The following is a 26,613-nucleotide window of genomic DNA, read 5'->3' on the forward strand; positions in this document are numbered from 1 at the left end:
AAGGAAAGTCTCTTTAAGGTGGCCCATGAAGAGATTGGGGTAAGATGGCGCCATCCTCGTTCCAATCGCTGTGCCTTTGGTCTGTAAATAAAAAAATGTGGAACAGGAATGCGTATTTTGTCAATACGAAAGTAGCTAGATTGAGGAGAAATCCGGTCGTGGGGCGTTGGGGTGGGGGGTTTAGAGAAAGATAATGTCGGAGGGAGGATACGCCTTCTAAGTGGGGAATAAAAGTATAGAGGGAGGTGACGTCGATGGTGGCCATAAGTAGGTTGGAGGTGGAAGCATTGAAGACAAAATTTAAACGGCGGAGGATGTGATATTTGTCTTCCGTGAAGGAGGGCAAGGAGAGTACAAGGGGTTGTAGGTGGTGGTCAAGGACTGCGGAGATTCTTTCGGTGGTAGAGTTGAAACTGGAAACTATAGGGTGACAGGGGATGTTAGGTTTGCATATTTTTGGGAGGAGATTAAACTGGGGTGTTCTGGGGTTTGGGGGTGAAAGTAGGGATATGTCTTGGGAGGTGAGGCCTTCTTCAGGTCCAGAGTGGAGGAAGAAAGACCAAATGTCGGTTTGGAAAGTTTGTGTTGGGTTGTTGGTGAGAGGGGTATAGGTGGATGTATCATTGGGGTGACCGAGGTCTTTGGAAATATAATCTTTGGTGTTTAGAATTACAACAGAGGAGCTTTTACCGGCGGTGGTGACTACGATGTTGGGATTGGACTGTAGGATATTTCGGGCATGACGTTCCTTCGTGGAGAAGTTACGTTTAGGTTTGAGAGATTCTATGAAGGATTTATTGGAAACTTTGTGGAGAAGTAGACGTACGAAAATTTCAACAGGATGGTTACTTGGAAGGGGTTTTGGTTCATGGGTTGAAGCAGGGCGGAATTCGTCAAGTGCGGGATTGGCGTTTATGTGGTCGGAAGGGTTACTATGTGATTTACAGAAGGTGCACCATTGAAAGTTTCGACAGAAATTGAGGGTATCGGTGAGTATGCTGATGCGGTTTATAAGAAGGTGGGAGGTTGGGGGAATGGAGACAGAATTTAAACGGCGGAGAAAGTGGTAGTCAGATGTGTCTTTCATGGAGTAGGGCAAGGAGAGAACAATATGTTTTGGTGGTGGTCAAGGAATGCGGAGATTCTTTCGGCGGGAGAATTGAAACTGGAAACTATAGGGCGACAGGGAATATTAGGTTTGTGTATTTTTGGGAGGAGAGACAACTAGGGTGTTCTAAGGTTTGGGGGTGGGAGTAAGGATATGACTTGGGATATTGTTTTCTTTTTTGTATGTTTCTGTGTTTTTGTTCGCCAGTTCTATCTTGGTGTACATTTAATACATATATGTATTAAATATTTATACACATATATATAACTTTTAAATATATATGTAACCATAAACGCAGTAATCAACCTAAAGGTCGACCGGTCCGGTCGGTGATGGTAGAGTTCACCCAGGCCGACGGTGTGTGACATTCACACATCAGGGTATGAGGACCAGTTCCATTCCCTTTGTCGGTTATGGTTTCCCAGGAAGACCTGGTACCCGAATAATCACATAGCTTGGGTGGAGCTGCAGGTGCCCAGAGTGCCTTGCCCAGGAAACGAACCCGGGACCCTCTGGTCAGTAGTCCAACGCTCTACCCCCTGGACTACCGCGACCCATATATATATATATATATATATATATATATATATATATATATATATATATATATATATGTATGAATTCTAACCACTGTCCTTTCCTCTGGTGTATTGTCTATTTCTCCTTTGGTGGGTGAAACAGCCCCCTGACGCCATCTCTTGGCTAAAGAATCGGGGCGCTTGGCGACATATAAGACCCACGGATCTCAGGGCAAATTACATATCCTCGATAGCTCAAGTGGTTAAGAGCATCCGCCCGGCAAGTGGAAAGATCCGGTGTTCGAGTCCCGGTTGAGGAAATATTTTTACTCTTGTGATCCGTTCGATTCCGCCTTCCCCACCTCTATTGTGTTCGTCCTTTATACGTGTTCCTATCCCTTTTCCTTATATATGTTTCTGTATATATGTGTATATATATATATATATATATATATATATATATATATATATATATATATATATATATACACACACTTTATGTACTTTGGCTGTGGTACTCAATATGGCCTCCTGAGTCATTCTCAATGTTCTCATAATGATGATCAGCCAAAACTTCTCCATTTCCTAAACTTTTCAGTTTTCCAAATTTTGCGTCCAAATGTTCAAAATTTGTATGTTATTAGAAAAGAAGTTATGTCCGCGAGCAGATACGAATGTACTGCCGGAGTGTTGGCGTCTATCTGATCGCAACGTCTTTCAATTTTTCAGCCGAAGATTGTCTCTCCGCTCTGGAGTCCAACGCTCTGCGGCCCTCCCCACCACCTGGGCTACGCGGCATTTGCAGGAGGCTGCCTCAGTGGCGGCAAGCGGGTGTACGAGGGCGGTGGTTACGTCAGTCATGTGACTACGTCATCACACATGGCGCCCGCGCGTCGCACCCTCGGCGTCGTTGGCGCCGCCAACGGAAGCGGCATCCGAGCATCACACCCTGCACCTGGAGATATAATCGGTGAGAGCAGGGTTGACGTAACACCGGAGACGTATAAGATCCGTCACCTTCGGTTGCACGGGCAAGAGAAAAAGCCATCACGTTTCCAAATATGCCAATCGCACCATGAAATATTCCGAGTAATTGTTTCCTTAATTACCACTTTTTTCTATTTTTTCTGTTAGTGGTGCGGTGAACTTTTCTGGTACTTGTTTTCCTCCAGTCTCTATTGAGCGCTCTCTCGAAATCTATGACGTAAAAAAATGCATACTGGTTGCATTACTGCTCTGGTATCACGCAACCTCTCCCCCTCCTAAGCCTAAACTACTCGTTCCCTGAGTACTCATTGGCCCTCCTCCCCATCATCTTATCATCGATCCTAAATACCATTTTGGCCATGAGTGAAATCAAACTAATTGTCTAAAATTCTCACTTAGTATGACTCCCTGTACGTTTTTTTGGGATGCGAACTTATTCTGATCGAACGTACCCCTCCGGACAAATTACTCCCTCATTAATGTTTCGTATTAACTCATTAAAAATTTCCTTCCACGTTTTTCTAGACTTTTAATTATCTCTGCCCGGATTTTATATATCTACAGTGCCTCATTTCATTTCATTTCCTTTAATGGACTTCCATCTAGCATGCAAGTATATCCAACCCTAAGCTATCTTCATCTAGGTAACATTATTTTTCTGCATCTTAAAATTCTGGCCTAATGTACTTGCCTTTGATCCTCTAATGTATTTTATCAATCCCAATCGATTCTTTTTTGCGTCAATAAATAATATTATTTGGTATATTTAATAGTGTGTACAGATGAAATCTACTTAGTTTTCGAAATGATTTCACCCTCCTGTACAGCGCACCAATTTCTCCCTTACTTCGAAAATTTCCATTATTGCATAATAAATTTTCCAGCATTTTTTTCAGCCTATTAATATCCGTCATCAGTCTAGTATTTATCTCTTTGCACTTTCTTCTACCTAATTCTGTGTTTATATTAATCCATTTCCTTCTCTCGTCTCTCTTTCTAATCATCTTGTCAGTAATCCATGGATTCCTTGTTTATTTACATTAACTGTCGATAGTGTCGCTTCTGGCTGAGGAAATCCCTTCTACTTGTATAAATATATTCCCTTTTATATACACTAGTTTTCCTAACTTCACTTATCAGTTTTCCCGCTGCTTTATGTTGCTACTTCTTAAAATTTTGATAGTACTAAATTAATATTTAAATTTAGCATCCACTTCTGTGAAACTGGGTTATTTCTGTTATTAAATCTAAGCTTCACCATAAAATAATTTGACTGATAAATTTATGGTTCCATGAATATTTTCAACATACATCTACTTCTGTTGTCGTATTTAAACCAAGTGTTTGTTAGGATTAAACTATTTTTATTCCCGTACTCTATTGCTTTCTCCCCGCGGTTAATCCTCGTACCTAAACCATATTCCCCCACCTCGTTGTCATCTCTTCCCTACTCCAATACTGCCTAATCTTTTTGAAACGGACGCTACATTTCATAACAACTAAATTGCGGCCAGAGTCCGCATCCACTTTCGGGAAGCTGTGCGAAACGATCACACTGTTCCTTAACCTTTGCCTTACCATAATATAATCTAAATAATACCTTTCTGAGTCACCTGGGATTTTTTATGTATACCTACTTCTTGTCGAAAGGCGCCAAGGGGTCCGCAGTTTAACGTCCCATGCGACGGACGTCGTACTCACTCAAAGTGCTCTCCACAAAGCACCTCAAGTAGGGTTCCGCATACCTCTGAAAAATATATGTTGTCCCCAGGATTTGAATCGGGGCCCTCTCGGTGGGAAGCCTGTACATTAGCCACCGCACCATCCCGATTCCCCGGACTGAATCCCGTAGTTGCCAGGACTCATACTCAGATCTATGTCATTTATAGTAGCAGGGGAAGATTAATGGGGTTTGTTTTCTGCGTCCCTTCTCAATAGCGTTTCTAACGTGACACCATCACTCAATGGCCTCCCCGCTGGGGTCAGACGGCTTCGCAGCCGCCTCACTGAGGCACAGATCCTGCGCGGACTAACATACGTCCGGCTCCTAACCTTCTATCTATCTGGCATGGGTGGCCCTTCCAGGAACTGCCGCAAGCACAGCTCCGGGGGTCATCAGAATACACAAGAGAGAGGATCCGCGGAGAGGGTTAGCATATATATGGTGCATTAAATAATAATGTGATCATTTGAGTATAACATACGAGATCTCCAGGCGTCTGCATCTGAGACATGTACCTATTCAAGAGAACAATGTTGTAAATGGTAGTTAAAATTACTACCACTCAGCCAACTTGCACGCATCATGTTAAAACCTTATTATCCAAGCGTCGTCCTCGTCAGTTTTTCTAATCCTCTATCCTTTGAGTCAGTGACCTTAAATATATAGGCACTACTCTTCAATCTTCTCGTCATATTTCCCCAATACTTTTCTAATGGTTTCTAATTTGTTGTTAGCTCGTCCACATATTCCCTGTCTTTGTTTCACCCAGGAGAGTTCGCGAGTGAGGGTAACGCCTAAGTATTTATTCGAGATCACACTCAACACTAAATAGGTTATAAATAGAGAAATACAGCGTCGCTCTTGTCACATGTCTCCTGTATTATCTAATAAATCTTAATTTTTTGCTTGCTTGCACTCACACACCCCATCTGCAACTCACCAAAGAGCAATAGGTGCTTTTAATTATTTGATACCTGATAATATAATGCTTTGGATGAAATGGGTGCTCGGGACCGCATTGTTTTTATTTAAAAGATTTAGGACAAAGTTATCAGATTTAACTGTAAATTTAAATTTATGGTTAGTCCTACAAAGGGTCGAGAGTCGTTCATAAATTTTTATTTGCATTATTTATTGTGGAAAAGTATAAATTGAAGTTAAGAACAAATCATAAGCTGAGATTAATGTAAACATATAGTCTTGGAAAATTGTGTAATTTCCCTTAGCGCAGTTGGAAGGTGTTCTGGAATATTTAAAGAGTGAATAGAATCAATGTCAAAGGAAGGTGGCTCCAGAGCTGTAGTCGGTACTCTACCAGAAGTAAGCGTTAACATCGCTGCTGCCATTGTGAGAGAAAATCACGGAATGACATGTACAGCACTTTAAGAAATATTGGAGATTTCATTGAGAGCCATCCACGAGGTAGTGGCAGAGGAATCGCACGTGAGAAGTGTTTGTGCGCGGTGGGTTCCGAGGCTATTCAGACCCAAGCAACAAGACATTCTCGTACAGCACGTATGTTGGCGATTGTAGTTGATGGTGCATGAAGATGAGGCCTTTATTTTGAAGTTTATCAAAGGTGATGACACTTGGCAACATCATTTTAATCCTGATAGCAAAAACCAAAATTTCGTACGGTAATCTCCAGAATCACCAACAAGCCGGGTGGGTGGCTTCTGCGGGAAGAACTACGTTTTGTCGTGCTATTTTTCGATGTTGTGGGATTGGTGCTACGGAATGACGTACCAGCACAGATTATCGCAAATGTAGCATATTATAAATGTAGCTATATTAGTTGCAAAAGTGTACATTCCAAAGTAATAGCTGGAATGTTGCACCACGATAATTCATGGCCGCATTGCTGAATATCTCACCAAAATCAGGATGACGTGTGCTCTTCATCATCCCTATGGTTCATATCCACGCGGCCTTTTCCTCTTCCTCAACGGGGTGAGAGTTTCTTAAGTTGTGATTTGTTTATTGATTTGAATTTGCGAAAAAAGGAAGAGTTGCCAAAAAATACGCATCTTCTCCTTCCCCGCTTCGATAGCCAAACGTTCGTCCGAGACCTGCTGGGAATCAGTAATTCAGACGTTGTGAAATATCATTTATTAAAGTACAAGTTTCCAGAACTGTTTGATATTTAAAAGTTTAATATATTGTTTTAGCGATCTTGTCCGAAAATATGGATACATTATCTGGGAAGCTACGGTCTCTGATATGGGAAAACATGAATGCAGAAATCGATTTGGAAGCAGTCATGGGGTCAGCGTCCAGTCAACGTTCAGGTGTTGTACCACTCCCGGGAGGTGGGAGTGGGGTTGGGCTCCGAGTGACGGTCTCCATCGGCGAGGGGAACTCGCGAGAGGGAGTGGTCGAATGCATCGAATTTTGAGGAAATAGGGTAGGGGAAGGAGCGCGCGAAAGTCATTGACAAAAGAGTACTGTACGACGCATGGTAAAGGGAAAACATGCCGTCATGCCTCAGGAGGCGCGAGGGGACGAGGGTGCTATTTTGCCGGAAAGTCCAGAAGAACCGAGTCCAATGTAATGGGAAGGGCCGCATTGTAATAGAAGGACTCTCTCAAACATTGTCGCGGGCATCCTACTGGTGTAATGAGTCGCGGATCCCTGTGTGCCTCGGAACGCGGGAATCAACGGCACGAGAAGGTGAGGGGGTGGGTTGGGGGGGAGGGAAGGGGAGGCGATGATGGCTGTTGGTGATGGGGAGAGAGATGGGGCAAGTGCAAAATGATTCAAACGAATGAAGGGGAATCGGGACTGGGAGGTGGGAAGGGGAAAAGTGGGGGAAATAAAATTGGCGAGGAAAATTCAAACGAGGCCACAGTCGTCCTCTGGCAGGAGGGGGGAGGGGGATGAGGGTGTGTGTGTGGAGGGGGGACACGTGGAGCATGAAGCGACGATGGAGGTGGTGGTTAAGGAGGGGGGAGGCGGGGGGTGTTGTATCGATGACTTTGGTCCAAATGAAACATCTAAATTTTTATTTGTCTGCAGTATGTGGTGTTTTTTGAAGGCATTGGTGTTGACTATTGGATACCAGAAGGCATTGGGTGGTTTCAATTGCTAAGAAATCTTCCTGAACAAGTTTAACTTCTGGAAAATTCTACAAATTTTGTTTATCTAGACTCTTCCCAACGCTAAACACTGCTGAAAATAAAATTGAAACACTGCTGAAATTTAACCATTTCCTGTCGTTCGTATTTATGTGCTTACAGATTACAAGAAACTGTGGAAGATGCCGCGACAGTAACTTTTTGACCGAGTCATCCGCTAATATGCATTATAATGCAACAATTGCAGAGTGTGAAAATCATTCGCTCCGGTCGCAATCCCGGTCAAGACGAATGATTTTTACACTCTGCAATTTTTGCAATGTGTCTCCAGCCACAGTGAGCTAAAATGCAGTGCGAAATGATTTAAAGTTGAAGAAATTCAATAATCCTCAATCGGAAATAATAAAATTGTTGACAGAAAATATATGCATGCCGACATATCTATCTATATCAGCATTTCTAATGCAAAAGACTAGGCATTATGATGCTTTCACGAATCAAAAGAGATTATTACCATTGAATAGCAGTTAATTGTGTTCCATTGCGTTAGTTAAAAAAGTCAATTAAAGATCACCTAAGGAGGAGGACACTGTAGGAGGGCTGGATGGGGGAAACGGACAGGTACTGGGAGGCTGGCAGAGAGATAGAGAGGAGGGAATGGGATTTCGCGCACAGAGGGATATGAAACGGTGGAGAGCTTCCCTTGGGAGGGGGCTTTGAGTCCGGTGGCAGCCAAGAGGGAGACGAGACTGCCTTGAGGGGGGAGACCCTTGGTCTCTCGGAGGGGGGCACTCTACTCGTGAATGGTTGCGGGGCCTGAGTGTCGCCGCCCACTACTACCAGGGCCAAGAAGTTCATTCTATTAAGTGTTGGATAAAATTGTCAACATACCAGACTACCTAGAATGAAGAACACTTTTCTCCCAAGCGTGGTCGTTTGCATTTTTCTGATCCATTATCTTTCGCGGGGGAAAAATGAATCTTAAATTTGTCGGTGATGCACTTGTTCTCTCTAATATTATTTTTATGGTCACCGCTCCCGTAGCACCATGGGACTCAACCTCGTATGTTTTCAACATCAATACTGATGCTGCTTCCACCTGCTTTCCACTTTTGCAAGAGGTTTAACCTGAATTTTAACCTTTGCTCCGTGAGTGATTCCCTACCTAGTTCCTCTTAATAATTTAATGCCTTTCATGAATTTAATAACTACGGCTATCATACCAACGTTTTACAAATGTAACTCCTCTTTCCCAGTCACAATCTATTTCGTTATTGAAACGGTCTTCATAAGGACTCCGAAGCATATTCTATTTGAGGCCTAACAAGCGTCAAATATGTCGTCGCGTTTTAACCCTCCCGTAGGATTTAATAGAGATTATACTTTCTATTTCGGTGTTTTTGATGTAGTAAGCATTCGGGGGAGAACTACTCATGTAATTAAGCTAACCACTACACCTATTTTTAAGTTTAAATCTAATTAACACTTAGCGCACCAGTAATGTAATGTATTAAAGTCTGCTTGCAACTTTATTTCCAAGACGTTAAGAATGTATCTGTAACTACGATCGTAAAATGAGCACTGCACTGCGTCGTCTGCAAATAAGCATCTTTCTCAGTTAAATGCAGTGTTGATTAATGCCGTTTACCTATATATGGTGTAGAAGAGGTCGATGACACTTCCTTGGGGAACACTTCACGTGACTTTAGTCCCATTAGAGCTCCAACCATGCATGACCCTTTGTGCGCGACCATTCAGTCTTTATTACAGCCTGGGATATTTTTTCACATACCACAGGGGTCGAGCCTAGTGAGACACCTGCATCTATATCTACTTAAAATCTCGCAGGCCGCCGCAAGGGCGTGTGGCGGCTTGCGGGATATGGCAACTTTGCCATGACCGGTACGCGCCCTGGAAGGCATCTTCGGGGACCTCTCGCAAGGTCTTCGTCACGGCTGATTGCATCTCTTCTATGGACGAAAAATGGGTTCCTTTCAGGGCTGCCTTAATCTGAGGGAACAAAATGAAGTCTGCTAGAGCGACGTCAGGACTATAGGGGGGTTGGGACAGCGTTGACACCTGCTGATTCGCTAGAAACTCGCGGACTCGTAGCGGGTTGTGGCAAACACCTTGGGCACGAGCTTGGCGCATACTTTCTTCATCGCTAAATCTCCGGTAACAATGCGAAACACAACGGTAGACGACCAGTTCAATTCATTGGCAACCATATTGATACTCAATCGACGGTCAGAGTCCAACAACTATCGAACATGAGCCACATTGTTGTCGGTTTTGCTGGTTGACGGCCGCCCAGAACGTTGTTCGTCGTGAACCTCTTCCCGGCCCTCTTTAAAGGCCTTTAACCGCCTCGATACTTGTGAGTAGGACAGGGAAGAGTCCCCATAAGCCTCGCGAATCATTTTGTTAGTCTCCTCAAGAGACTTTTTCAGTTTAGCACAAAACTTAGTAATCGCGTAACGTTGCTCGATCGTCGAATCAAATTTTTCGTGACACGGTCGGCGCGCAGAGATTTACAATAACTGACGTCCTGCCGTTTTCACAGCTTGGAGAGTGCTGAGACCGGATTTGCGGCAAAGGTTTGTCCCCCCCCCCCCGCCACCTACTCCAAGTCGTGCAATCCCACACCGACCAACAGGAGCGGCGTGGGAATTTTAATAGCATTACTTAATGAACGCACCCTATTCTGTTGCAGCATTTAACACTGTGATTTTTGGTCCGTAACTCTCTATGGTCCTTCCATTATCGATGCTTCGTTTTAACGACTCTATCCGCGTGGGTGCTAAACGGTCATCTCATATGTGCCATTCATGTTAGATTTTTAATTACAAGATATCTCTGAGCTATTTACAAATATAGTAAAACCAATACACATTTATGCTACGTGTGGAATCAGGATGAATTGAATGAAATAACACTACCTAGGACTCTCGTAAAAAATATGACGAATGGCGCTTGAAAACCTTAATTGCTATCAGTTTAGTTGAGTACATATAGTTTGGTTACTTTGTATGTAGCAGTAGTGCTTTACACAGCCGCTCATCTCTTTTGTCCGTCCACCTCAGGCGTCTCGTTGGTTCTCCTGCTTTTGTGGTTGTCACTTATCTGGGCCAAGCATGGTCTGCGCGTTATTTTCCGTCTACAAGTTCGTTGATCTTTTGGTCGAGTATCCTACTTCCGCGACGACCTCCACCCTTGCGTCACTCGCCCAAGGCTCTCATATGGTTTTTTGGAACCCAATTTACACACACCTGAGGGTGTTAGGCCTTCAAGCAGCTGTCCTTTATATCCCCTCTTACTTGGTTTGACTCGCAGGATGTCAAATACCCAATGGCTTTTGTTGCACATCCCGGGTCTCAAGGTGGTGACCTCAGTTGATACTTTTTAGTTTGGGGAGGCAGTGATAGATTTCTGGTAGGCTATGGACGCCGCGGTTGGCCTCTGGGTTCTTCCGTTGCCATTTTTGGGGTATTAATAACTCTGTAAATTAGGGGAGAGGGTCTGTAAGATGTGTTACTCTTGCACAGTCCCCATTAGACCACATCTCAGTCGTTCGTTCACCCGTTTCCTCTGGGGTTCGAACCCAATCCCCGCCAGGTCACTCATCTCAACAGGCCCACCGTGTGAAGGTGGCTGGAATGCAGAGGCCAAGGACACTCACTTGGTGAGATCCTTTAGTTATATTCACCCCTCTATGGACTCATATTTTTATTTATTTATCAATAATTTTTTAATTGTCGCTGACGAATTGTGTATTATCACTCTGATTGTGTGACGGGTGAATTTCAATCGCATTCTTTCTTAGAGCAATAGATATGCCCTCACTATTGCGGCTGTTTTTTCACGATAATGTGGACAAGTGGTTTGATTCCGATTACTTTCATGTGCATCATGAAGCTTTGCTGTTAATGTCATTTACAAACATTGTTACTTTATGCCTGTTATTATTTGTATAAGCAGCAAGAGTAAGTATAAGCAAGTGCAAGTATAAGCAACTGTTATTAAGTATTAGCAGTTATACGCCGGTCAATGTAGTTTTATGTGATACACTTACCACCGTGTACAGTCCATCAGGACACTAAAACAATGACCCCCTTGGCTGCAACGAGAATTTCTTCAATTCTGCATAGTTTCCTACCTTCCTTCATTCCGTTCAACATACCTTATATTTTCTATGTCGCCTAATCTAAATGCACACCTTCATAGCCTCATTGCATCTCAGAATCTCATGTATTCAATTTCCCTGCTCCCTTTGAATTTCCTCGAAAAACTTTCCTTATTACTCTACCATGCCTATCACTTCTTCGTTTGCTTTAATTTTCCATTCATTTCATTATTACTGTCCTCTACCATACCCACACCACAAAGTCCTCCAATCTACAATCCTCTTGCCTCAATGACTACAAGTTCTGCCTCAAAACTAAGTAGAACAATTTTTTTCCCGCCGACGTGGACGACTGGAGTGGGGCGATTTGTGGTTTGGAAAGGGGTGAGAGGTCTTAGGAAAGCGACGTGACCCGCTTCACTTTTCTGCGGGTCGTTGCCGTGTGTAGATCCCTGCTAGACTGGACCCCTGTTCGAGGATCGCGTCATGAATCCACGATACCACGTTCCATGGAGCAACGGGGCGCGATAAAATGTGCTTAGCTCGGAAAATTGGGTGCGGAGACGTGTATGCTAGTGAAGAATGTCCTAAGGGATGGTTGTTCCGCAGACACAAAATGTTAGAGAGGAGGAGAGAGAGGAGGTTGACAATGAGGAACACCCTGGGCGCCCGTCAGCTACACAGTGCGACAGAAATGTGCAAAAAGTGAGAGAGACCAGCTCAACTCCGATCGACACCTGGGTGTCCAAATGTTAGCAGAAGAGGGCAATATTCGAAAAAAAACAGTGCATCATATTCCTACCGAATATTTAGTAATGATAACGGTGTGTGCCAATGGTCCCAATGGTGCTGTCGGAAGATCAGAAGGCTGCTCGTGTGACACTCGCGTGATCTCTTAGACCTCACCTTAGCCGCCCTCAAGCCCCGATGTGTCTCCACCGAACTTCTTTTTGTTCCCAATAATAAAAAAGAGCTCGATAGGAAACCATTTTGGAACGCTGAATAACGCCAAAGAGGCCATTGAGATGTCTTAACACGAGGATCCCGTTGACGCCTTCCAGGAAGCGTACCGCGACTGGTAGTGGCGCTGGCGTCGTGTGTCGAAGCACAAGGGCGCTGCTATTTTGAAGAATATGAGTAAATGGCATTCGTCACTGGCAATAAATTTTTTTCCCGGATTTATTCTACTTATTTTTGGGACAGACGCCGTAGACTGAGCTATACTAAGCTATTCTATGCGTCAAAATTTTTGACTTTCTTTCTTTTCGAATGTCCTTGCCATCAACTCTCTCCTCTTGGTAGAAGCTTCTTCTATTGCGCAATTCTTCTTTTTTTCCCTTCATACTTGATCCATCTAAAATCACTATTGTCTAAAACACTAACTAAATGCTTGAATTGTCTTATCTGCTCTGGTTTGTATCTCAACTTTAAAGCTTAACTAAACCTCTCAATTTCTCGAGAACCTAATTACCTTCGTTTGTTAATTTACTCTCAAACAATTTCTATCGCACTACTTGTGTAGTGCTTCCGCCAGAGGTACTATGGCTGAAATTTTGGGTGGTTAAAATTTAATCATTAGCAATCCTGACTAATGTTGTGCTCTCTCTTTAATTTAATTCATACCTGTATCTCTCCCTATGCCTTTTGCCATTTTTTTGTATACTTTGATTAGCACGGGTGATAATGGATAACCTTGTCTAACCAATTTGGCTGATGCTGCCCATTCTGATTTTTCATCCGCTACTCGTAATTATTACAATAACGTACTCTGAAATTGTGCATGAGATAGATGTGAGAGAGGTTGGTCGGTAATAACTCAGGGGTGGTGATTCGAATTTTTCCTATGAAATTAAAAACGCTTTGAAAATAGTGGTTTAATGTTTTAGCTTTTTATAAACTGGTGTTAAGTGTTTTCCCGTTGTTATTTAGGGATGGCACTGTCGACTTGTTTCCCAGTTGGATTACAAATACTCCAAATACTCACCCTATCTTTTATTTTAAAATTCTATTAACATCTGGCGACATGTTTTTCTTACTAACGATTTAGCTGTTTCATAGTTATGTATTATTTCATATTGTTTAATGTCAGACTCGTCCTTTTGCGATCTCTTCATTTTTGAATACCATGCGCTTTGGTATTTTATGCTTTCCGTACTTCTACGTTGTACCATCCAGGTTCCCTCCTGTCACTTTTAAATTTACTAGGTATGTGTTTTTCTATTGTAGCTCGTGTGACGTCGAGAAAAGCACTCCAAAAACTCTCATTGTCTCTGTTTCTACTACTTTTCTTAAATGTACCATAAGACTGCAGTAGGTCACGCCTGAATCCTTCGTAATCGGCCCGGTCAAACAAGTAAATTTTTCTTTTGGGTTTCCGATTTTTCATAGTCATCAAGTTACTTTTAACTAGCACTATTCTGTGGTCACTAAGTCCAAAGTGTGGCTGTATTTAGGACAACTTCGGATAAATGTGTGGCTACTAGATCAAGTATATTGTTTCTTCAGGTGGGTGTCAGTACTAATTGGTTTAACGAATGTGATGCGAAAACACGAAGCAAGGACTCGCATGACTCCTTGTCCTCACCTCCTGCTATAAAACTATAGTTTTTCCAATTAATGAATGGAAGATTGAAATTCCTTCCGATTATAATTTTTCTATTGTGTAAATGGGAAATTAAAGTTGCGACCTCTCTTTCTAGTTCTAATATTGGTGTTTCTCCGGAATCAGGGGGTCCGTAGTATGCACGAATGTAGACTCCTTTTGACCGAGGACTTTTTATGGAACACCAAACATTTTACATGCTACGATTAAGGAATGATTCACTTCTGCTTTCGTGAATATCTTTAACAGATATGAACACTCCTCCCCCCAATCCTATTTTTTCTCTCTCTTCTGGAAATTCTGATGCCCCTAGAAAAAATCTCCTCGTCTGTAATGTCTTGAGATAACCAGTTCTCAGTTCGTATAATTACATCGGCTTCGGTATTTCTAACCATATGGTTAAATTCGGCTAATTTGTTTTTTAAACTTCGACAGTTGATTGTCCCAACGGAGATAGGTCTGTTCTTTATCAATTTATTGTGATTTTTTCTTTTTGATGCTACTTACTCTAGGAGTTATATGTACCTGTTCATTCTCTTGTGCTAAGTCTAATAGTTCACTATATAAAGCCGTGATTCTTGTCGCAATTCTTTTGTGAATGACACATGCAATGTCTATTAAGTAAATTCCTATTAGTTGACCTACTCTCTAGTCTACTAAATGTGCTAAACTATCCTCATATGTTCCTGAATCCTTTTCGCTACCTTAACCGTGTAATGTACTCCCGAACGATTAAGAGACTCCCGATACGATGCAAGGACAGGCCACAAGTCTATGAAGTCCACTCCAATTCCCCGACAAAAATTTCCCAATCTATAATTAACCCCTTCGTACCGACTCCAAACCATTCCACCACGGTCAAATCGCGAGACAATTGAACAAATGTTTAACTTTACTGGGAATTTAAACTCCGCCCCGACCCGCTTCCCCTCTGAATTCAGTTCCTCAAAAAAACGCTGAATTTCCATGGATCCGCAGTGCGTGGCGTCTTTTATCCCTACATGTTCTAAAATTCGTAGCTTGGAGCAACCCACGTCACGTGCAGCCGCCTTCACCGCCTGCGTCACCCGAGGAACCCAGCCGCCGGGTATACACCACGAGGACAACGATCCAACATCTCCCTCTCCTTGGACCCTAAGTCGTAAGGGAAACATTATACGGAGGACATTGGAACTGCCTATCATAATACGAGTAATTCCCCCCCCTCCTAGACCGCTTTCCTCTTCCATAGGCAGCAACCTCGAAGTAGGGGTAGGGGTTGCAGATACGATGGTGCTGTCGATAATAACTCTGGACAAAATATGGATATACTACTTCACTCCAGAGGCAAAGGAACATTCGAAACAGGGGCTAAAGGAGATCCAGTTCCGAGCAAGGTGAAGACGGTGAAATTGGTGGACAAGGTGCTGGTCACGGTTTTTTGGGATACACGTGGAATCACCTATTTCGATTACTTCTGATAAGAAGAAACAATAAGTGGAGATTATTATACGTCATAATTGCACCGGTTGAACAAAGAAATCAAGAAAAAAACGTCCTCGTTTGACAAAGAAAAAATTCTCCTTCGACAACACAATGCTTACTTACTCAGTAATGATGGTAAATATTATAGGATTAAAGAACAAGTTATTACATAATCCACCATATTCAGCAGGTAATACCCCCAGTAAATTTTTTGTTGCCAAACTAAAAAAAATTGCCCTGAGGAGAACGATTCACGCCAAACGCGGAAGTCATCGCCAACACAGATTTTGAGTACCTTCCAAAATCCTACGTTTTGGAACGGCTATAAAAAGTATGAGATCACTGGGAAAGTGAATCGAGATAAAAGGGAATTGTTGAATAGTATAAAAAATTACCCAAAATAATATTTTTATATTTTTCCTGAGGACCAATTGAACAACCCACGTACCTAATGTATTTTGGGGTTTAAATTGGGTGTCGGTTCAATTAAAACCATTTCTCCTGCAACGTTTTGGTTTTCCTCAAACCCTCCCTGCACCTCACTCTCCGATCTCCCATCAGCTAACACCGCCTTCCTAATCTCCATCACTATCAAGGTGTTGGTGGAAATGCCGGTGATCTAAAAAATTTATCCGTCTGGCTAAAGTATGGCTGGACACAGATTTAGGAAGAGTGTGATCAATTCGCACAGTTTCCCGGGATTGGATGTAGACTGTGATCACAATTTAGAAGTAATGAAGTGTAGCGTCTGATTCAAAAAGAGAAGAAGGGATGGCGTGTTAGGAAATGGAATGTAAAAGTATTAACTGGATTGACAAGGAAGGAGTATCAGCAGGCTATAGAGAAAATCATGAGATAAATTTGAAAGGAGCTGAGTACTATCGAGAAAAAGGGAATATATTAAAAAAAATGGATATCGAAAGCCACCAAAGAAACTATACCAACTGTTTATAGGTAACTATGGATCACGGATGAGTGATTGGAAGACAAATGAGAGAAGAAAATGGAAGAATGTAAACAAAGAATTAGGCAGAAAGAAGTACAAAGAGTTAAAAAATGAATTGTGACGGGTAACAAATAAAGAAAAAGAAGCATGGAGGAAGACGCAGTGCGAAGATGTGGAAAGTTTGCAGGGGACTGGTGGTGACATTGGTGAGCTATACAAGGAGGTTAAATCACTAAAGGGAATTGAGAAGGGGAAATCTGTGTTAACGATCGGAGATAAATCGGGGAAAATATTGATTGAACCAGAAAATATCCAAGAGATATGGAAGAAATGTATAGAGATGTATGCTGGAGAACTTAGGCCAACAAGCTTAGACATAGAAAAGGAATATGACGTAGATGAAGATAGCTCAGGTCCAGGCATACTTGAAGATGAGATAGAAAGGGCATTGAGAGAGATGAAATCAAATAAGTCTCTGGGGGTGGATAAAATTCCTGCGGAACTACTAAAAGATTTAGGAAAATGTGGGAGGAAGAATCTATATGGACTAATTCGTAGCATCTTTAAGGAAGGAATCTGGCTGGAATACTTTTTCAGGTCAGTGTTAGTTCCTCTTCCGAAATCAAAGGCTCAATCATGTGAGGACAACAGAAAAATACGTTCGAATCCACACGCAGCTAAATTTGTTCTCAGGATCATCGACAAAAGGATAGAGAGTAGGGCAAATGATTAATCAGGGGATGATCAGTTTGGATTCGGGAAGGGGAGGGGCACGCGTGATGCCAATGTAGTAATGAGTTCACTAATAAAAGAACATATAATACAATTAGGATGTACTTGTCTGTTTCATAGATTTCAAAAAGGGATTTGATAAAAGGAATATAATAATTAATTATTGTATTGCAGAAAACGGGAGTAAATTGGAGGGATAGGCGACTTATCTGCAAACTGTACATGTCTCAGACAGATCAGCTGCGAGTGGTTTACAGAGAGTCCGGATGGGCAGTGCTAAGAAGAGTTGTAAGAGAGGGATGTCCATTATCACCTGTGCTGTTCAACGTATATGAGGAGGAAATGATTAAAGAGGCATGTGAGATCCTGCAGATAGGAATGAAATTAAGTAGGGACCTAACAGCCCTACTGCTTTGACCGTGTTGGTCCAAAACACTTCCGAGATACGCAAAATGTTCTCTCTGCTCTGCCTTTTTCCCTCCTATTTTAATGTTTAGCTTAGCCTTTTTCTTTCTGGAAAATCACACACCTTTGTTTTATTTATATTGATTCGCATGCCAATTCTATTGCACTGAATTTTCAATGCACTCAGCAATTCATGAAATCCCTTGACTGACTGGCAAACTATAGCTGGAAAATCAGCAAACCTAACTGATTTTATGAATTCCCTGCCGACTATCATTGCTATCTGCAGTTTTTCACATACCTATTCAATCAATTCCTTTTCATCAACAGTGAACTGCACAGGTAACAATGGGCATACCTGCCTTACTTCTCTTCCTAACACTGACCATCCCAACTCTCCGTAAACCACCTGCATCTGATCTGACTGAGATATGTACAGGTTGCGTATAAGTCGGCTAGCCCTCCAATTTACTCCTGTATTTTACAATACGAGTACATACACGAAATTTTTCAAATTATTTCTATCAAATGCCTTCTCAAAATCTACTATTGAAGCAATCACATCCTGATTGTATTCTATGTTCCTCTCTATTTGTGACCTCATTAGTACTAATGTATTGCGCGTGTTTTTCGCTTTCCTAAACTGAAACTAATCATCCCCCAAGTAATCATAGGAGAAATAATTTACCTAATTTGATATTTTCTCATATTCTTTTTATAATGGTTTTTTAATGACTTGATGATGAAGAGTGAGCTTACTGGGTACACAACTTTAATTCTTTTTGTCAATGAATTTCGATGGAACGCCGAAGAAAAAGTTTTTCAGACAAATATTTAGGCCATCATGATGAACCTCCGTATCATGCCAGCAAATAAAATGGAATTCGCCAAATATTATCTTTCCCTCCTCTGAGAGCACAAAGTATGGTATACCCTTCGCCCAGTACACCGGTTTTTCACATTTGTATCCTTATACAATATTATCTGCAGTGGTAAGAAATAATCAACATTCGTGGAGCTTTACGTTTTGTGAATTAGGTTCAATATGTCTGCCGCGTTGTGCGTAATGGACCGCGTATAAATTCAACTTTGAGCATAAATATGCATAAATTATATTTGAAGTACAGTGAAATGATCTGGCCCTCATTATTACCCTAATGGGTGAATTTCACTCACCATCGGGATTAGTACAGGGTGAACTCTACCATCACCCACCAAACCGACCTTCTGGTCGATTATTGTGGTTATGATTTTTATTTGAGAAGGTTATTTTAACATATGTATCGTACATTTTGGTATTTTAGTCAATATCTGAACGAATCGTATTTTGAAAAATTCGCTCTGATTTCCATTATTAATATTGGTAATCTATCGGTTAAGGTAGGTTTTGGATAGACAAAAACTACCACATAATTCTCTTGTCTTGATTAAAAAATAATTGGGCATTTTTTGTAGGCATATGAAGTTAATTATCACCACTATCCGTTTTGCTTAGCTTGGATTTGGAAACATTTCTTTTTCGTTTGACAAAAGTCACCTCTCAGTTCAGGGACCTCATTCCGGTAAGTCAGACGTGCCGGCAAGGAGCTCTGCGTGGCCGACCTGAGCGTAGCCGAAAGAATTAGTCTCTTTTTGAAACTGTGTTCTCTCGGTTATTAGTCAACTGGTCCTAAGTTTTATCTTATTGTTGTGTACCCGCATCTTTTATCCATCAACAGACCAGTTGTGATAGCTAAAAGGTAAAAATAACGGCGTAATTAATTTTTTAATAAACCCCTAAAAAACGGTTTTGACGAATATCCCGGAAACCGGTTAAGTGAGTGCTTTAATAGTTACGGGAGAGAAGTATTGTGAAAAGTAATATGTGCTGTCGGTTTGGTGGAGACCGGATGACCTTAAGGTGAACCGGAACACGAGGTCACGGACCGGAAGTGGCCATATCTTCGGAAACGGTGATGGTTACAAAACCAAATTAATCATAGTGTTTTTTGTTGTAATTAGTAATAATGGTTGTAAATTTGGTGAAGATTGGTCGATAGTAAGGTGAACCGGAACACGTGGCCACAGTCCGGAAGTGACCATACTGACCGAACGGCTAAAGATTTCTTATCCAAATTAAACAGTGATTTTTTATGTAAATGGTCAAAATGTTTGTGAATTAGCTGACGATTTGACGACTTAAAAGTAAACCGGAACACGTGCTCATGGTCCGGGAGTTGCTGATTCTCTAGAACAGCGTGTAATATCAAAGACACATCCATCATAGTGAGTTTCAAAGTGTTTACATATTATCCTTCAACACCTGCATCAACCAGTTAAAAATTTGCTCAATATTTCTTTAACTTACTGCTTGCTTTGTCTTACCTTTTTTGCGTGTGATGGTTTAGGTATTATTTTATAGTGTGATGTGTTTCGTGTGTTTTAGCGAGTGAAGGGTTCAAAGTGTGTCTCTCTAATGCAAAAGTGACCTCAGTTTTATATGCGAGCCCAGGCAATAAACAACATATGAAATCTTAGTATTCATTAAACATCCAATATGGTTTCGGGAAACATTCCGGGTGAGGACCTCTCACTCGTCCAACCTAAACTTGGGGAAACAGAACTTCCGTCACTTGATGTCCAATTTAGTGCCGCCAGTGACACCGCGCGACGAATTATTAATAATGAGAGAATTTCCTCGTCCAGAAAGGGTGAAATCTTTGTCGAATTTAAAAAACTGGACGACTTATTCCGTAATTTAATGTCTAGATACCAAAGAACGACCGGGAAACTAGAAGCTAAAGTTGGGCACAGTTTCGATGACAAGATGATAAGGGAAATTGTCCGGGAAGAGTTGACAAGCTGCCGCAAACCATGCATAACTGCATCGTTTGCAGATATTGCTGCCATTAAGAGGAAGGACAACACGAATAAAGTCATGCTCCCAGGTGGTAAGAAAATCACCACAGAACGTAGGACGGCATTGATGATTTACCCCTCTGATGACAAGGGCATCGAAACCAGTGAAGATACGAAGAAAGAAATTATGAAATTAATGGACCCGCGTAAAACCGGCATAAAAATCACCAAACTAACGAAAATGAAGGACAACGGAGTTAGCCTGGAGGCGGAAAACCACGATTTGGAACTGAAACTGAAAGAATATCAATAAGTTAACGAGAAAATCCTGAAGATACGCAGAGAGGTTAAAAACAAACCAAGAATATGTATTACTGGCGTTAACGCGAACCTATCTGAAGACGACATACTGAAGTGTATCAGGAAACAAAACGACCTATTGGACACGTGCCACCTTAAGCTGATCTTCAAATTTGGGAAACGGGAAAATAAGAGAGTAAATTGTGTCATTGAAGTAGACTGTGAAACTAGGAAAACCTTGAACAACTTAAAAAGGGTCTATACCGGTTATGACTCACATAAAGTAAGTGATTACATCAAAATCACTCAATGCTTTAAATGCCAAAAGTTCGGCCACATTTCGAAGAACTGCAATGCACCAAACTCTGTGTGTGCCCATTGCTCCGAGGAGCACACTACTAAGGAATGCAAGAAGAATGAAGGAACACCCACCTGTGCAAATTGTAAATTAGCCAAGATCGAAGACTGCAACCATAAGGCGTCGGGTATTAAATGTAGTTTGTATCAAAGAAGGCTGCGGAACTTAATAGAGACAATAGACATGGAGGCATCTAGTAATAGCCTTATATTAGCACAAGTCAATCTACAACGTGCAAAGACGCCAACAGACGAACTAAGAGTAGTAAAGGAGCAGCTTCATTTAGACATTTGCCTTGCTCAAGAACCGTATACTATGTTCACAACACCTAACAGTCATTGGATTATTCCAGGACAAGGCCTTAAAACGAGAATTGTGCCTACCAGGTCAATAAATAGAGGATATGCGGCTATTATTGTGTTCAATGAAGACCTTGATATTCTGGAAATTGCTAACTTTACGAATCAGTATATCGTTGTTGCAGAAGTGAGATCTCTCTTAGAATCTTTTATCTTGGTCAGTGCTTACTTCCCGCCAAGCCGTGACATTGTTGCTTTTCTTTCGCAAATTCGTTCAATAATAGATCATTTTAAGAACAGAGAATTGATTATATCTATGGATTCTAACGCCAAGAGTGAAACTTGGTTTAGATCAACATCTGACGCTGGGGGGAACCTCCTAGAAGAACTAATCTTTTCGACCAACTTGTTTATAGTAAACCAACCTGGCGAACCGGAAACTTTTTATAGTCTAAACGGTTCATCTAATATCGATCCAGCTGTAATAAGTGCCCCTTATCTTAGAAAGATTAATGAGTGAAAGGTCATGCATGATCTAATAACAAGTGATCATAGGCTACTATTGATAAAAATTAAGGATGGCAAAACGATATTGACACCACAAAGAAGATTCAACTTTGGTAGCGTGAATTGGGAAAAAATCAATAATAGCTTCTTAAAAAAATTAGTTCATATTGATAGACATTTACTTTGGATTCCCCACTCAAAACAAATGAGCGCATTTCTAACTTAACTTCTGCCATTAACGACACGATGATGGAAAACATTCCGGTTTACATCAAGCTCGATAATCAACACCCTTGGTGGACCGCTAAACTAGAACGAATGAAAGAAGTCGTAGACAAACTTCGCAAAGACTACCAAAGGTGTAACTCTCAGGATAAAAATATCTTTCGTTACAGATATAAAGCCAAGTTAAAGGAATATAAGCTCAACATGAAAGAATCCAAACGTAAATCTTGGGAAATATTTAGCTCAAGAAATCTTGACACAATGCTTGGGGACTCGTCTACAAACTATTTGCTGAAAAAGTTAAACTACCCGCGATACTTGGAACTTCTATCCTTGACAGTACCATCCCTCTTACGGAGGAAATAATTAAAATATCATTAAACACCTTATTGGCCGACGATACTGCTGACAATTACGAACAATTGATTATTAGGGAGGAGTCACTAATCATGCCGGACACCCCAGACATGGAACCGTTCAACGAGGACGAAGTATCACTAGCAGTCCAACAAATCAAACCCAAGAAGGCACCTGGACACGACCAGATACATGGAATCATATTACAAAAACTAGCCGGAAACCTGGACAAATTCATTACAAACATCTTTAATGATTGTCTCATGTTTTCATATTTCCCAGGCTCATGGAAAATCGGAACCTTGCATACCATCTAAAAATCTAAGGAAAAGGATCCATCTGAGCCTTCCTCATTTAGGCTAATCACACTGCTTCCGGATCTAGGCAAAACATTTGAAAGAGCTATCAAGGGTAGAATTGAAGCTATTTTCGACGACACGCTAACCAATATGAATTTAGGAGACTTCCCTATTGGGTGCGAGCTCATTGCCTTCGCAGACGATATGGCTCCGACTATAGAAGCAAGCACCAGAGCCAAAATGGAACCTATGATTATGGTGTATATATATTTATATAATATATATATATATATATATATATATATATATATATATATATATATATATATATATATATATATATATATATATATATATAATTGAAAACTGGGAAACTGATAACAAATTAACGATATCGACTGCTAAAACCCAATACATGATCTTCGGAAGCAAGTTGGCTAGGAACCCTAATGTGAAAATTTATAATAAAAACATAAAAAGGGCTTACGTATTTAAATACCTCAGAATTATGCTAGACGAGAAATTATCCTACCAAGTCCACATTAAATACACCACCAATTAAATAAAGAAAATCTTCCGGGCAGCTCGAAGATACTGCAGGTTTAAGTTCGGCACCGACTTCTTAATAATCATCTATAATGGAGTAACAATTCCCATCGCCACCTATGGTTGCGATATTTGTGTTCATAAGATCAACCTAAGTAGAATTCACCGTTAACTAAAAGAAGCTCAAAGCCCCTGCCTGTTATCAATATAGTATGTAGGGGCTACTCTACGGTCAGCACTGACGCGTTGTGTATAATTTGCGGGCGACCACCCTTAAAATACAAGATCCTGGAAAGAAATCCTATAATCAAGTTACAATCTGGACATAGGGCTAAACACTTCAATCTTGAACTTGATGAAAATCAATACACAAGGAAAAACGTCTTAAAAAGAGACTGAGGGAAGAATCCATCATTCAGTGGCATTCTGACTGGAATAACAGTGATAAAGGCTCATACCCAAAGGACATTTTCCCTGTTATTTGCGATAGATTAAAACAAAAAATCAACCTATCACATAAATCTACCCAAATGCTATCAGGCCATGGAAAATTTTCAAATTACCTTCACAAAATTGGGAAATCGAGAACTAACCTATGTGATATCTGCTTAACAAAGGACACCGCCAAACACAGAATTGAAGAATGTATCCGTTATGAAAGAAAAGGACTAGAAATATGGTATAACATGGCGATAAAGAAACTAAAATTGCGCGAAGTAGTATTATTCTGTTTAAATACCAATTGTAAACTCCTATTTGATTTCGTCACATAAGTGGTAATTAAGTAACGTAAGCAGACACATCAAACACATTTTATTGTCAGTGTAAATTCTCCTATTTAACGTGCTCTACAACTAGGTGAAAAAGCAATATATATCATACATGTACGATATAAACTATTTGCATATGTATATATTATGCTGTATGTTTCTGTAGTTGTGCTGAATACTGTGAGAATATGTACTAATTGTACTTGAAGTGCCTAAATTCTAATGTTCTGCGTATTCTGTAAATGGTTATGTGTGTAATTTCAAATGTATTATTATGTATCTCTTGGATACTTGAGAGTTTAGGTAAATAACTGTTTAAAAATCTCATATCGGATAACTTAGGCGATTGAAGACAAAAGGGGAATTTAAGCGCGAGCAGGTATCCCCTCAATCAGCATATAGCAGTGTTGTATAACTATGTATGTTGCTACTTGAATAAACAAGGAAGTGTTGGTTAGGATGTATCTACTCCTACCACACCCGTTTAAAAAAAAGTCACCTCTCATTTGGGAACTCAATGCAGTAAAATGCATTTACTAATTCAAAGAAACTGCGGGAGAAGCCGAGACAGTAACTTTAAGCAGAGTCATCCGCTGATGTGCATTTCCATGAAACACCTTCAAAGTGTACAAATCATTGGCCTTGACCGGGATTCAAACCCGGATCCTTCGGTGTCCAGGCCGAGCGTTTTAGCCAGTTAAGCTACCTTTAGAGGCGTGCCATTACACAGGGAAATTTCTCCGAAAACTCCGGAAACAAATTTTCGGGGTGTAAGAAGATGCCTCTAGCTTAACTGGCTAAAGCATTCGGCCGGAAATCGAGGAATCCGGGTTCGTATCTCGGTCAAGACGAATAATGTTTACCTTCTGGCATTGTAGCATTGTAATGCATTTGGTAACTTATTCATATTGTCGAGGACACAAAAAAGAGACTTGTTTAACGAAGATAGAAAGGTGCACCAGATTCTTATCAATGTGCCATCTCTCACTCCATCAAAAAGAATAGAAATACTTTTATAAATAAAATATACTAGAATATATGAAATTTTGAGTTGAGATTTAAACAAATGCCTCTTTATTTTCATCGAATGTTTAATTTTAATTTAATTACTTTTATCGCGTATGCTTATCTTTTTCCTTGACGATGCTGGTGTAAGGGATTGATCCTTACTCTGATTTATCCTGTTTCCTTCCAATATTTTATCAACTATTTCACTGCACGCAACCCCTGAATTTGTTTTCCTCTTCCAATTTTCGTAAGATAAGCATGAGAGTAGCGTTGAAATATTGGCACATGTTCTCCAAAATGAGGATAGGGCAGAAAAATATAAGCTGTTTAGGAAATGGAAAGACATGATTCAGACTGAAAACGGGTAATTCAGTAGAGCTGTAAATGGTGACTCACAGACACCTAACCAATTACTGATTATGAACTTAGCTCATTGTATCTTCATAAACCATGGTGTTTTATCGTATTTCAGAAGTAAAAATGTTTTTAAAAGTTTTAGTCGCAAAGGAACAAAGTTTCGAAACCAAATCGGAGAGGTTTCTACGTACGTCTGTTTTCGAGTCAGTGTCTTAACTTTTTCAGTGAGTTCAAAAATTTTCTATTCACCGCTTCGATCTTTATTACCTCGAAGCACAATATTATCCAGCTCTGTGCGATAAGTCGGTTGGACTGAGATAATGGCTCTCCGTTATCACCAATTTCCATCCCAATATCTTGGTTAATTTAGTTCTTTTTACCTATCAACCGATCTTGTATGATATTTGAAAATAAACTGATTTACTTTACTTTAACTTGAAGAATGATCACAAAGGAATAAATCGACCACTCTTGATGAATACCGATATTCTAAAAGCATGAAAAAATGCGCACCCCTCCTAGGCGCCTTTTAGAAAGTCTGAGTCATTTCTATAAGAATGCCGAGGTGAAGGAAAGATCATCCGGTTGAGAAAGAGACCTCAGTTAGTCACCTAAAAATATGCAAAATACCATTAACATACTATATACGTTGAGGGCTGCCATGGTTTAGCAATGTGGTTGGAGGCTTTTGAGATTTTTTTGTGAAAAGGAAATTAAAATTAAGCTGATGAGAGGGAAGATAAAATATGAAGTTGGGTGGCCGAGAAAGGGAGAAACGATTAACTCCCAGTATCTCTTTGGATCCAATGTGAGCCTGCTCTTGAGAGAGAAAATGACGCTGTGATCATATGATTAAATGCCAGTAAAGTAAAAAAAATGGGGTAGTTCAATTCCATTTAGAAATATATCTTAAAGAAATAAAATTACATCATTTCTATTTTCAGGGGATATTGTGGAACACTTCGGAGATCTCGCTCTTGAAAGAAAGATGTCCAAACGGCCCCCATCCACTTACCTCTGCCACCTATGTTTCAAAAAAGGACACTATATCAAAGATTGCCCTCAGG

The 26,613-nt window shown here is 40.8% G+C and overlaps 1 protein-coding gene across 1 annotated transcript in view; it reads left to right on the plus strand.

Annotated features, from left to right (window-relative positions):
- Positions 1-26,613, plus strand: part of LOC139695601 (zinc finger CCHC domain-containing protein 24-like) — a 65,554-nt gene that overhangs the window by 23,002 nt on the left and 15,939 nt on the right. The window contains exons 2-3 of the mRNA XM_071594401.1: positions 2,356-2,596; positions 26,491-26,612. Of these exons, the coding sequence (XP_071450502.1) occupies positions 2,356-2,596; positions 26,491-26,612 (363 nt within the window). The remainder of the gene's footprint in view (positions 1-2,355; positions 2,597-26,490; position 26,613) is intronic.

This window comes from Hetaerina americana, unplaced genomic scaffold (assembly GCF_022747635.1).
Source record: "Hetaerina americana unplaced genomic scaffold, ioHetAmer1.1.p SCAF_60, whole genome shotgun sequence".
In the NCBI taxonomy this organism is placed as follows: Eukaryota; Metazoa; Arthropoda; class Insecta; order Odonata; family Calopterygidae; genus Hetaerina; species Hetaerina americana.